This window comes from Culex pipiens, chromosome 3 (assembly GCF_016801865.2).
Source record: "Culex pipiens pallens isolate TS chromosome 3, TS_CPP_V2, whole genome shotgun sequence".
Taxonomy (NCBI): domain Eukaryota; kingdom Metazoa; phylum Arthropoda; class Insecta; order Diptera; family Culicidae; genus Culex; species Culex pipiens.
The window spans coordinates 109,940,961-109,953,519 of NC_068939.1; the positions used below are offsets into that span (position 1 = coordinate 109,940,961).

General features: G+C 36.5%; 1 protein-coding gene across 1 annotated transcript in view; it reads left to right on the forward strand.

Moving 5' to 3' along the window:
• The window catches only part of LOC120422359 (atrial natriuretic peptide receptor 1-like), a 258,080-nt gene that overhangs the window by 14,698 nt on the left and 230,823 nt on the right, over positions 1-12,559 (forward strand). The window contains exons 2-3 of the mRNA XM_052710917.1: positions 5,947-6,768; positions 11,102-11,285. Coding sequence (XP_052566877.1) covers positions 6,252-6,768; positions 11,102-11,285 — 701 coding nt within the window. The 5' untranslated portion in view covers positions 5,947-6,251. The remainder of the gene's footprint in view (positions 1-5,946; positions 6,769-11,101; positions 11,286-12,559) is intronic.

A 12,559-nucleotide genomic window follows, 5' to 3' on the forward strand; every position in this document is an offset into this window, starting at 1 on the left:
AACCGACTGGTTTGGTTCTGGAAGGCAGTTTTGACGTAGGGCTACGTTGACAATCTGAATGAATTACAAAATTTTAATGAAAAAAATAATTGTTCTAAATTCGATGCAGATACTTGGTTCCGAGAGTTCAGCTTAAAACTTCATGAAGGAGAGAAGAATTTTCTTAACTCTGAGGAGTTGTTGCATTTTCTGAGGAATTTGCAAAGTAGTTTATGTTTGCTGTTACAAAACTCTGAGGAGTTGGGGCATTTACTGCGGATATTCTGTGTTCTCTGAGGAGTAATTCAATCTTCAAAACAAACCGAGGTTTGTTGTTACAGAATTCTGAGAGGCATTTTCTGAGGAATTTGTCAAGAAATCTATTTTGCTGTTACACAACTCTGCGGAGTTAGAGCATTTTCTGAGGATATAGGATAAGTTCTATGAGGAGTGGTAAAAGTTAAGCTGAAAAGTGATTGGAAGTTATTTGACAGACGCTCCGGTTGGAGCTCGGCGTAGGAAGTATACGGTTCATCATCGGGTGGCATCGGAAAGGTTTTTATTTCGCAGAGGTTCGGTGACCTTTCGTGGAGTACGGCTGCCAGGTTATTGTTTTCAAGATCCTTACAGAAGTAAACATACAGTGTTTCTACTAATACAGTCTCACTTTGGCACGTGCAAGCAAAACAAACTCACGCATACTTCCCTATTGCAATGGCGATGAATGTTGCAGTACTAGAATTTCATTTGTCGTAGGACTATTTTTTGTAAAAAAAAATATATATATATTTTTTCAAAGAAAACAGGTTAATAAATTAAAAGATTCATGAGAGCATAGTCTGAGGAATTTGCAAAACAATGAATGTTACTCGAATTCTCAGAACAAATCGAGATTTGTTGTTGAAGGAAGCAATTCTGAGGAATTGAATTCATATAAAACTCTGAGGAGTTGATTCATTACAAGTTGTTCCAAGGAATTTATTTAAAACAAACTCTGAGGAGTTAAATGAGATGAAACTCTGAGGAGTTGATTTGGTACAGACAATTCTGAGGAATTGACTTCATACAAACTTTGAGGAGTTGGTTCATTACAAATGATTCTGAGGAATTGATTTCATACAAACTCTGAGGAGTTGGTTCATTACAAATGATTCTGAGGAATTGATTTCATACAAACTCTGAGGAGTTGGTTCATTACAAATGATTCTGAGGAATTGACTTCATACAAACTCTGAGGAGTTGATTCAGTATAATAAATTGATTTCTTACAAATCTGACAAGTGAATTGAAATAAAAACTCTGAGGAGTTGCTACAAGCTCTGAGGAGAGGTGATTCTGAGGAAACCATTTCATACAAACTCGTCAATCTCTGAGGAGTTGATTCGGTACATGTTCTGAGGAGTACAAAAAAAAGCTATAATTTACTGTGAATCAAACTTTTAGGATTGTGATATGCTGTTCACTGATGAGTTGCCGTTAAAGAATGTAGTAAATGTGAAAGACGAGTGATATATCAACAGTTGTTCTTTATGTTTCGATGATTTCAAGAATGAAAATGTACATGGAGACGGTGAGAATCAGAGAGATTTATTAGCTGATTATTTTGTGATGAATCAGGAAAATACTAAGTTATGAGATGTTGTTATATAATTGAGTGGAGTAAAATTCAAAGAAATTGATTGAGAAGGAATTTGTAGTATACGGATGGGCATAAATTGAACAAATGAACTCCGAGAAGTAATCTAGGGATGAAGCTCTGTGGAGCTAATTCAAATGCAGCTCTGAGGAGAAAACTGAATACAAACTCTGAGGAGTGAGTTCAAATTTGGAGAACCAATTTCATAAAATTTAAAGAACCAGGCTCTGAAACTCACAAAGTTAGCATAATGAAATTCTGATGACAACTGTAACAACTTTATGTTCTTTTAATGTGTTTTCGATGAGATTGATATTTGATTATAATTCTGATTAGTATTTGTAATGACGTTCCGACTTAATTCGGCTTACATTATTTAGAAATTTACTTCATTTCTTTGATTCATTGGTGATCACTAACAATGAAGGAATTCTGAGGAGTTTACTGAGCATTGACATGTACTATGAGTGATGACGAGATGTGTAGATTTCTAAGTTCAAACTATACGGAGTAATGCAAGATACCACCTGGTAGGAGAAAAATAGTTGTATTCGCCTTTGGTGAGAAATGTGTTACAAAAGATAAATACAAACTCTGATGACTGATTCTGATTCTGATAAGTTGAACGTAGAAAGGAAGTATTTTTTTGAAGTAGCCAAATAATTCAATGTGATATATATTGACATCGTTACATTTGAACGACAGTTATCTAGTGGTGCATTCTAGAGAAGTGTTGAAGATAATGAATTAGTTTTTAGCCCATAACAAAAAAAAAAAGAAAAAAAAGGGAAAGATTCGGAATGACGGGCATTTTCATAAATTGCCTATACAAAATGTTACTACTATTGAGATGAAATCAAATGAAGAATTTACATAACTGCAAAACATGTTTGAGTGCTTTCTTCAAACGCCTGAGGTAAATAAAAGGTTTTCCAGTAAAGGCGGCAAAGCGCTGTGGGTTGCGGTGCTGATAATTCGATTGTTATATTGATGATTACAAATGAATATAAATAAATTCAGAAGTTTCTTGATATAGTTCAAAGATCTGTGAAACTTTAGGGGGGATGTAGAGATGTCGGTGAGCATCTCTCTGCATTTCCCAATATTTGTGTTACCTTTCATTAGAATGATCTTGTACTTATATTCGTGTTACCTGAGGATTGAGGAATCGTGAGAGGAAGTGACAGATCAGAAAAACGTGTGTGACATGTACGGAGCGGAGCGGATCTCTACGGAATCCGAACGGGACAAGCTGCAACCGGACCGTGGTCAGTGGGCGGTCGGGAGGTTGGCTACTGCAGCCGTCGTGCTGCGTTCGGAAGCAGGTCGTCCCTACAATATACACAACAACAAACAATGTTTGAATCCCATTTTCTGAAACTTTTGTGGCACAAATATCCCCAAACGAATCAGCCTCGAGTAAAATTGGATCATGTTCCTCACTTAACTGCTCAAGATCGTGAGGCATGGCCGTCGAAGAAGACGAACGAACGGCAAAGAGAGGAAAGAAAGAGACGAAGGAATTTTAGCGAGCCGAATGGGGGGAGGGGGAGAGGGGGCATAGGGGTTGGGGGCGAGAGCAGCCTCAGAAAGCTGTGCAATCCGTCGCCCCCGAAGACCAAAATTTGTTCCTGAAATTTAAATTCAAATTAGCTCGCTGCCTCGTCCCGGGTGGAATGAGGGCAACTCTTTCAACACTAGAATTTGATGAGACGTAAAGCTTTCAGAAGCGCTCGCCGCGAATGCGACGAGCTAGTTGGATGTCCCGATTGTTTAACAACCAAGGCTTGACCCACGAGAGGCTTTTCGGCGGAAGGCAGCAGGCGCGCGCCTCCCGGGTGGGACGAGGGATGGGGATTGAAGCACCTCCGAACCACAGCAACCACGAAAGATCCTAACGGTCCGGCCATCGAGAGGCAACTGGCTGACGGTGACGACGAGAAGGCGATGCGCACTTCTTTTCCAGTTCTGGTCCCTCTCTCCTGCTGCTGCTGCTCTGGTCTCTCTCCTGCTGCTGCTGCTCTGGGCTGAGCTTTCCTGCTGCTACTGCTGCTGCTGCCGGTCCGACGTCTGAGACGTGAATGAAGGAATGGGCTCTGGCGCGCGTTCTTATGTATGATTTCGGCCCGCTACTTCCCCTCCTTTTTCGCGTTGCTCGGATGTTTTTCCCCTCAAAATAGGTACTTGACATTCCCGTCCGTGAGTGGGAAGCGCTCATTTTGCTTGCAAAATCTCTGCATTTTGAAAACATTTTAAAACATTCAATTGTTTCAATAGTTAAACTATTTTGCCAACAATGAAAGTTTTATAGCAAATTGCTGAATAATTTTCGAATCGAATGGCACATAAATCGTGTCGATTCGATTAGAGGGAAGGAAGATATAAGCGTTTGACGGATGACGCAGTAATCCATTTTTTGGAATGACACCCCAGTACCTTCGACAAAGACGTAAGTCTACGTCAATAAAATGAAACCAAAAAAGCAAAGCAATCCACTTTAACGACCCCGGGTCTTTTGTGGGCTCTGTTGCAAGTTTCTGCTCATTTCTAGGCGTCCGAAGGTTATGTGTGGTGAGTCACCCAAAACCTCTTTTACGCAAATGGACCGACGTTTTACTTCCCCATCCGATAGAAGGCCATCCAATGTAAAATTTTAGAAAAGTTTAGAATTTCATGTTTTATATAAAACATATTTTACAAACTATATTTTAGTCACTATCGCCAACTGGGAGAAATCGGGACTGCAGTCTGAATAGGTACAGGATATTTTAGAGCAATAAATTTGAAAATTGGTGTACTAATTGTATTGTTAATTAAAATTATTGAAACATTATGCTGTCTTAATTCGTTACTATTGTCCTAATTTGCTCCAGATGCCAATGTTTGATGAAAAAAAAAAAATTAAATATGATTTTTTTCAAGTTTAAAATAAATATTAAAATAAAACGTCAATATTTAAAAAATAAATAAAATTTTAAGAAAAATATTTTAAGTGCTAGGCATTTTGCGGATCCGTAAACTAAAATTTTAATAATTTTCCCTTATAAGCCATATAAATTTTGATGTATGCCGAATACAAATTTGCTAATGCTTTAAAACCAAATCTGAGTTTCCAGACCAAAAAATATTTTTTTTCAATTTCGGGAATTCCCGGTTTAGGGAAAATCCCAGGATTTTTGTCCCAGGAATTCCCGAGATGGACGCACTAAAATAATGCAACAAATTTTGGTAATTGACTCTAATAGATGCTTTAAATAGTATAGAGCCGTTAGGTACCCTTTAGAGCCATCGACACAGGTATTAAGTTATTGATTTATTTTGACAGAATCATTCAAGATGATAACCCAAATGGCATTTTTCATAGGTTTGTACGACCTTTAAAAAAACTCTAGAAATAAGTCGTACAGTTTGTGCGGGTTATGCAACAAGTTGCATAAAGAAATTTTTTTTAGTACTAGTCGTACATTTATCCGTCGAGGTTTATTTTTGTTTATTTATTTATTCCAAGAACTTAAGACATCTGTATTTTCTGTTCACGCCATTAATGTTAAAGAAGTGCGCTTATCAGATACTAAACAAAAATTAACGTATACTAAAAGTAACTTCACTACATACTTTTCTGATTTTATTCTAAACTATTGAATTATTTACCGAGTAATATTAAACATTTTCTCTGACCTAATAATTGTACTCATTCCCAGATATTATATTATCATGTTTACCATTACCATGTGCAAGTTATTTCGCTAAAATTCATGGCATTTTGTCACAAAATAAACCAAGGACATTTTGGTATGAAATCACATTTAATTTCAATTGAAGATAATTAGAAAAAATAAATTCATTTAAAACAGTAAGTATAATATAAAAAAATTTATGGAGATTATAATGAACGATGAAATGATTGCTGGTTACGCAACATGCAATAAACCATCCATCATCTTTTCAACTAATTTTGCTCGATTCGTTATACGAAGAGAGTAGACATTAATATAATTTACTTTGTTTATTATTCATTACATTTCACAGCATATTATTAACCTTGTGCCACGCATGTTAGTCCCTTTTGTATTCGCCAACATTTATTTACATTCAGTTTTCCGATGCACTTTGCACCATATTTAAATACCGACCACCTTAAATATGTATGCAATCGATTATGGCATGTAAAACGCGTAACTTTTACGTGCTTCCCCCCAACTTGTTGGAGACTCCTTTTCGATTTGCTCAAGAACGCTCCGGCCAGCCAGCGTGGGTGGTGTTTTATTTGCAATTAAAATTGTCTGTTTTCTTTCAACGACTTGTTTGTTTTTTACTTTTTTTCATTTCAGGAATTGCACTACTTTTTGTGAGAGATTGCGGCTTCACGGACTCTTTCACCATGTGGTCAGCAGAACGTGAGAGATAGTGGAAGGTTGAAACGAAAATAAAAATAAAAGTTTAAGTGTGGAAAAATGAAACAAGTTAGTGGAGCAGCAGAACAGGGCAGTGATAATGTTTCACGGCGATTAACTGCGAGAAGCAGCCGCAGTAATTTGTGTGATGTCGATAATGTTGAATCCGAGCGGGTACAAAAATAGAAATTCCTCCCAAGAAGTGGCCAAGTGAAGTGTGTTTACAAACGGTTGATACCGTAATGTGTGAACGGATTCCGATCCAGCAGCAGCTCATCAGCTGTCACTGGGAGCGGAAGTGGAAATTCGTGGAAAATCTGGTCGCGTGGCGGCTGGTGGTGGCGTGTATCATGCTGGTGGTGATCCTTCACCATCCTTCACCGGTCAGCGCCACGTGTCGAAAGCAAGATGTAAACTCGTGCGAAGCGATATGCGTTCCCATCAGTGGTGGGGCAACCTGGGGTGAAAACATCACGACCACTGTTGACACCCCCCTGGAATGGCGGTGTGAGTTGCGGATCATCGTGATCATGCCCACCAACACCAGCATCGAGGCATCCCTGCCGCGGGTTCATCCGGTGCTGATGAAAGCCGAAGAGGAGATCCGGGCGCGGCAAATAATTCCACCCTCGGTGGCCATCCGGTGGGTCTTCTACGACGACCAGTGTGACCAGGCACGGGCTACCGTATCGGCAATGGATGGTACCGGACGGGACTGTGGTCACGTCATTCTCGGTCCCACGTGTGATTATGCGTTAGGTAAGTGTGGAGTCCTGCATTGGATCCTGCCCTGGGGGGAAGGGTAGGTGATAATTCAATTACAACATCAAACTCAATTATCGTTATTCGTTCACACTTTGAGTATCCGTTTCAAACTAGCATTGAAAGGGGGATAATTTCATCTTGTTTTATTCTACTATGCACGTGGGAGTTATGAATGAAAACAGAAATTTGCTATGCAGTTGGATCTTCGCATGAATAAATTTAACAAACAACAATTAGGTATCTTGCGAATGATATCTGAATACATATGTGGGTAATTCTATCTCAACTGAGTACAGTTTTTGACTCGACCTTCGACCTTCGACAACCCTATCAAAAGTAATGGGCATTTAAGTGTTGATTTAACACTTTTCAGAGGCTAGATCTCAGATATTTTGATGAAAATGTTGGCCGGACCTATTGTCCGACTTCTCCAACCCACAAAAATTTAAAGATCGAACAACCCTATTAAATAAAATATATAACTATATCATTGTGAGAAGGTCCCATACAACTTGGGAGCGATTGGTAAGGCCCATGATTGTCGCAAAGCTAATTAAATTTGTACAGAAATTATCATGGGTAAATTCTTGGCGATTTGAGGTTTAAGATTTGTGTCGCAAAATGAAGAGTACAAATTATATTCGAACGGAATGGAATTATACTGACCGTGGTAGAGAAGTGTTCAAAGTACCTCAAGAACAATTTTCATAAATTTTAGAAATGTTTCAAAAGTCAGTGAACTATAATAAAGAAAATGTTGATAAATAGCATTGTTTTAATCTTTTCACAGTGTCATGATTGTCTTAATGAGCATGACAAGTTTCCACAAAGAGAAGGTAAACTAAGTTTGTAAATAATAAATATTATGTGTTTTGCTTCCTCACATCAATGAGGAAAGGCTATAAAATCACTCAAAAAATGAACTTCTTTATTCGACCTCGTAGACCCACCTTCACGTATACCTATCGATTCAGGATCAAATTCTGAATAAATGTCTGTGCGTGTGCCTGGATGTGAGTCCGTGCACCGAAAAATATGCACTCGATTATCTCCGGACTGGCTGAACCTATTTGGATCGTTTTGGTCTCGATCCGTCTTAGGGTCCCACAAGACCCTAGTTAGTATTATGAAGTTTAGAAAAGTACTTCAAAAGTTATGCTAAAAAAACGATTTTAGCTAAACTTCGGAAGATTGTAAAAAAGGTGGTTTTTGTAAGAAAACCCGTCATGCTATACATTTTTGGAAAGATATTTGTAAGAACTTTCTAACGCGTTGAAAAGATTGAAGATCCGACACCCCATCAAAAGTTAGTGTTATTTACACACCTTTTCGAGGCCGGATCTCCAATATTTTGATGAATTGTCCGGATCTATCATGCGACCCATTGTTGGATAGGTAATTAAAATACCTTTCCAACGAGCCCAAAAGATTGATGATCTGACAACCTTATCAAAAGTTATAAGTACTCTAGTGTTTTTAATACACATTTTTTTAGGCCGTATCTCAGATATTTTGAGAAAAATAAGAGATATTTATACACTTTCTTGAGGCTGTGTAATATTGAATGTTTGGCCCTTTTGAAATGTTTGTCTTGATTTAAATTTTTTGAAATTTTTTTTTTCGAAAGGATCGGAAAATTTCACGAATGTTTTATATTTTAACATTGTAAATCGCACCATTAGTTGCTGAGATATCGACATTTGAAAATGGTGGGTTGTTTGGGTGAGATTTAGAAAATATCAATTTTCCTGTTTTTAAACACTTGCATGGCAATATCTCAGCAACTAAGGGTCGTATCAACAAAGTTCAAAAAAGCAAAATATAGAGAATTTTCTCAGCTTTTCAAAAATATTTTTTTCAATAGTGGGCAAACATGTGCACTAATTTTAAAAATTTAAAAACTGCGACTATTTTCAAAAAAGTCATCTAAATATGGATTTAACTTGAAAACGGTGCACTTTATCAAAATTTCACTAAAGTACTTTTTGATTGCAAATTCAATTTAACATCAAAAAATGAAATTAAATATTTCGATTTTTTCGATCATACATACATACATAAATACTTACATCATTGCATTGGGAAGGAAAAGTAGTGATTTTTTATTGCTATTTTTTCGGCCAAATGATGTTTGGAATAGGAAATAGGAAAAAACAAGAAATTTTGTAGGGGCCACATTTTTATTGTATTTTTTATCTGTTTCTACAGAGCAGACCTTAAATTGGTCATTTTAAATTGAAAAAAATAAACAAAAACAGAAAATCGTGTCTTCAGCAAAATCACCTCAATGGCGTATACATCATATCGCCGTAAAACGGCAGTTTTGTGAAAATAGCTTGACTTTTTTTTAAACCAATGATGGCATTCGATTCAGCAGTACACATTTTATTTAAATTTTTTGTCACTTTTTGGTGTGTTTAAAACGTGTTTTACTCGAAAAGCAAGTCGAAATGACATAAAGAGACATGTGACGCGCGTATTCCTGGAGAGCCAAAAATAACTTCGTTATAACATCATAATTCTAAATCCGCACACAGTATCATATCATTTTTGTTATAGCTGGCACAAAACATGTAATAAGTTGGAAATGTAGAAAAATAATCAGAATGCAGTATAAACAGTCAGATTTTGAAGAATGCATGCAAAATATATCTATTTTAAACATTATACATCAGAATTTACTTATTGTGCTTCGAATCCCGGACACTGATAAAAGCTGATTCAAAATCCGGACACTTTTGATTTGAACTCCAGACACTCGTTTTTGCTTATGAATCGCACCAATTTTGACTAAATGTTAGTGATTTTCATTCTTAAGGTCTCAAATAATAAGAGGGACTTCTAACGATGCTTCGGACACAGGGTTTGATATTTTAACATGTTTCGTTTTGAAGATATAAGGTAAATTTTGTACCAAAAATACATCCATTATTGTAGCCCACCAATACCCAATTTTGGCGAACTGCGCAAAACTATCATGAAAATATCTTCAAAACATACCAAACTAACACCATGATACATAACAAAATCAGTTTGTTAAATACATTTACGAATGGAACAATTTTTCGGTGAAAATTTTTTTTATGGGCCATACTTTATTGTTAAAAGTTTGCTAGAATTTAGGTAAATCAGAACAATATTTTTTTCGAACGCTTACGAAATATTTCAGTATAATGTTTCACATTTATGTTAAACTTTTTATTTTATTGCTTTGGCATTGACTACAGCGTCCAAACAAATTTGAAATTTAAGTTGATGTTAGAATTCATCAAATAACACAGTTTTGACAATTATTATACGACCTTATATCCAAATAATTGTTAAAACAAGCTAAGGTGTCCGGGTTTTGAAACGTCCGGGAATTCGAAGCATGACGGTACTTGTCCACCTGATAATTTGTTATTTTGTTTTGTTTCGCCTTTGCTAGAACAACAACTGTTCGAAGAGATTGAACTTCCTAATGGCCTATGCCACACACTTTTATTGACACAATTATCATTAAAATTAATTAACAATTCAAAAAATCCATCTACAAATTATGGATTCGATTGACTTCTGTCTACGCCCAGCCCCCGTATCTGAAGAATTAACTATTGACTCGTTTTATGGCAGCTGCAGATTGACAGCAAACCAACACACAACTCCATAGCCGAACAAATAAAATCATAGCTTTGGCACAGCAAATCATCATGATAAAAATATTTATCGTTATCGCAGTTGCAATTAACTCTTCCAAAATATTTTATGGATGTGAATGATGCGAGGCCGCTACCGACATGAACGAGCAGCTCCCCACGTTCGCAAAGCGCCAGTAGATGCGCATTTCGACACTCTCCTTTTTCAGTTTTTTAAACGCTGCTAAAGATGGAATGTGAAGAATTTGAAGTATGCTTGAAATATTTCCGCTCGTAAAAGATTGATTGTTGTGTAAACAAATGTCTCAAAATGACATTTATACCCTTTTCATGATTTTAAATTATTTGAATCTTCCAAACCAATTGAATACTTCTAGTTGCATTTTTTTTATTCTGTTCTATAAATAAATGTCAACTGTTGTTTAATATTAAGTTTTTTGTTGTTTTCTTCAAATTTCTATGAATATGATAATTTATATTGTTATTAAATACAACATTCTGAAACAAAATTAAAACCTTCTTCAGCCCACAGTACCTTTCCATAATTTCCACAAAAATCACCCGCCAAAGCTTCACCTCGCCATAAAGTCTTGCGTGTCTTGCGCCTGCAAGTCTGCGACTGAAGCATTCGCTATGAGCTTTCAACTTATCGTTCGTTTCGTTTTTCTCTCCCTCTCTCGATGATTTTATAGCACCTGTGGCGCGCATCGGTCGGTTCATCTACAACGACGGAATACCTGTGATAACTGGCGCCGGCTACACGTTCGACTTTGTGCAGAACAAAACCCGCTGCGAGGACGAGTTCTTCATGCTGATTCGGACCGGCTGGCTGAGCTTTAAGCGTATCGCTTACTTCATGATAGATCTGCTGAAACAGTGAGTATATTTTATGTTTTTGAAGCTTTGGAATTTTCTGGAGCATTTGTTAAAATCATAAATTTTAATGGAGTTGCTATGTTTAGAAAAGTGGTTATTTATCTAAAAAAACTCATTTATAAATTTAATAGGAATTCATAAATTCGTGAAAAATCATTTTTGTAAATTGTATTAAAATGATATACATTACTGTTTGCATTTTTTTCTCAAGTCAAAACATACAAAATTACAATTGAATGTTTTGTTTTTAAGAGATGCATATAAAAAGTTGCTAGTATTTGCTGCAAACAATGTTCTAGATCGTCGTGGTTTGGTTACACCGGCCCACTAAATTTCTGAACAGGATTAACTCTAGGGAAAGCATGAAAATTTCAGATGTGGTTCAGTTTGAACATTCCCTTTGGCATAAAGGGGAAATTCTCGTATGTTTGGCAGGTACTCGCTCCTAACTCCGTCCAATCTGCTGATTTTCACTATTTTGTAAAACTCGTCAGCTGTGAGCTATCTTGTGACAACGACCGTTTAGTACTTTTCGAGAAAATCGATTTTTAAAGTTTGATGATAAATATTTTCAAAACTATGAATGGTAGAGCCAAACTTTTTGAAGCAATCGGTCCGTATACTATCGCTTAACAAACTCTCAAAGTTTCAACTAATTTGGTTACACCAGTTAAAATATACAGTAAATTATGTAATCAAAAATCCGAAAAGCACGTGTCACAAGTATGTTTCAAAAGTAAAATTGTACTACGTGTCACAAGTGTGCACAGAATTTCCATACAAACTAAAATATATTTAAATCAATAGTTTAACCGACTTAATCAGTATATTTTCAAAAACAAAAGATTGCATTGCCTTCAGAAAATATGTATGAACATAAATTTTTGAAAAACAAGAAAAAAAAATCCACATTTTCCAACAACGTGTAGACGTGTCACAAGTGTGCACGATCATTTTGATGATAAATTGGTCTATGTCACAAGTGTGTAATGCGATATCCGGGAAACGGAAGCGAGTTTCCGAAATCGGGTTAAAGCATCTTGTAGTGTTTTATAAGTATAGCAAAACGTCATCATTAACTCATTTTCGGCCAAAATGGTCTATGTCACAAGATAGCACACAGCTGACGAACTATTGATAGGAGCTTGCTTGCTCACATCCTGTTGAGCAATTTAAGTAAGTGCCGTAGTTCAGAAGATGGCAATTTTGGACATCTAAGGCTTCAGGCCGATGCAAACATTTTTTATAGTTTTTTCCCCTCGGCCATGGTCAAG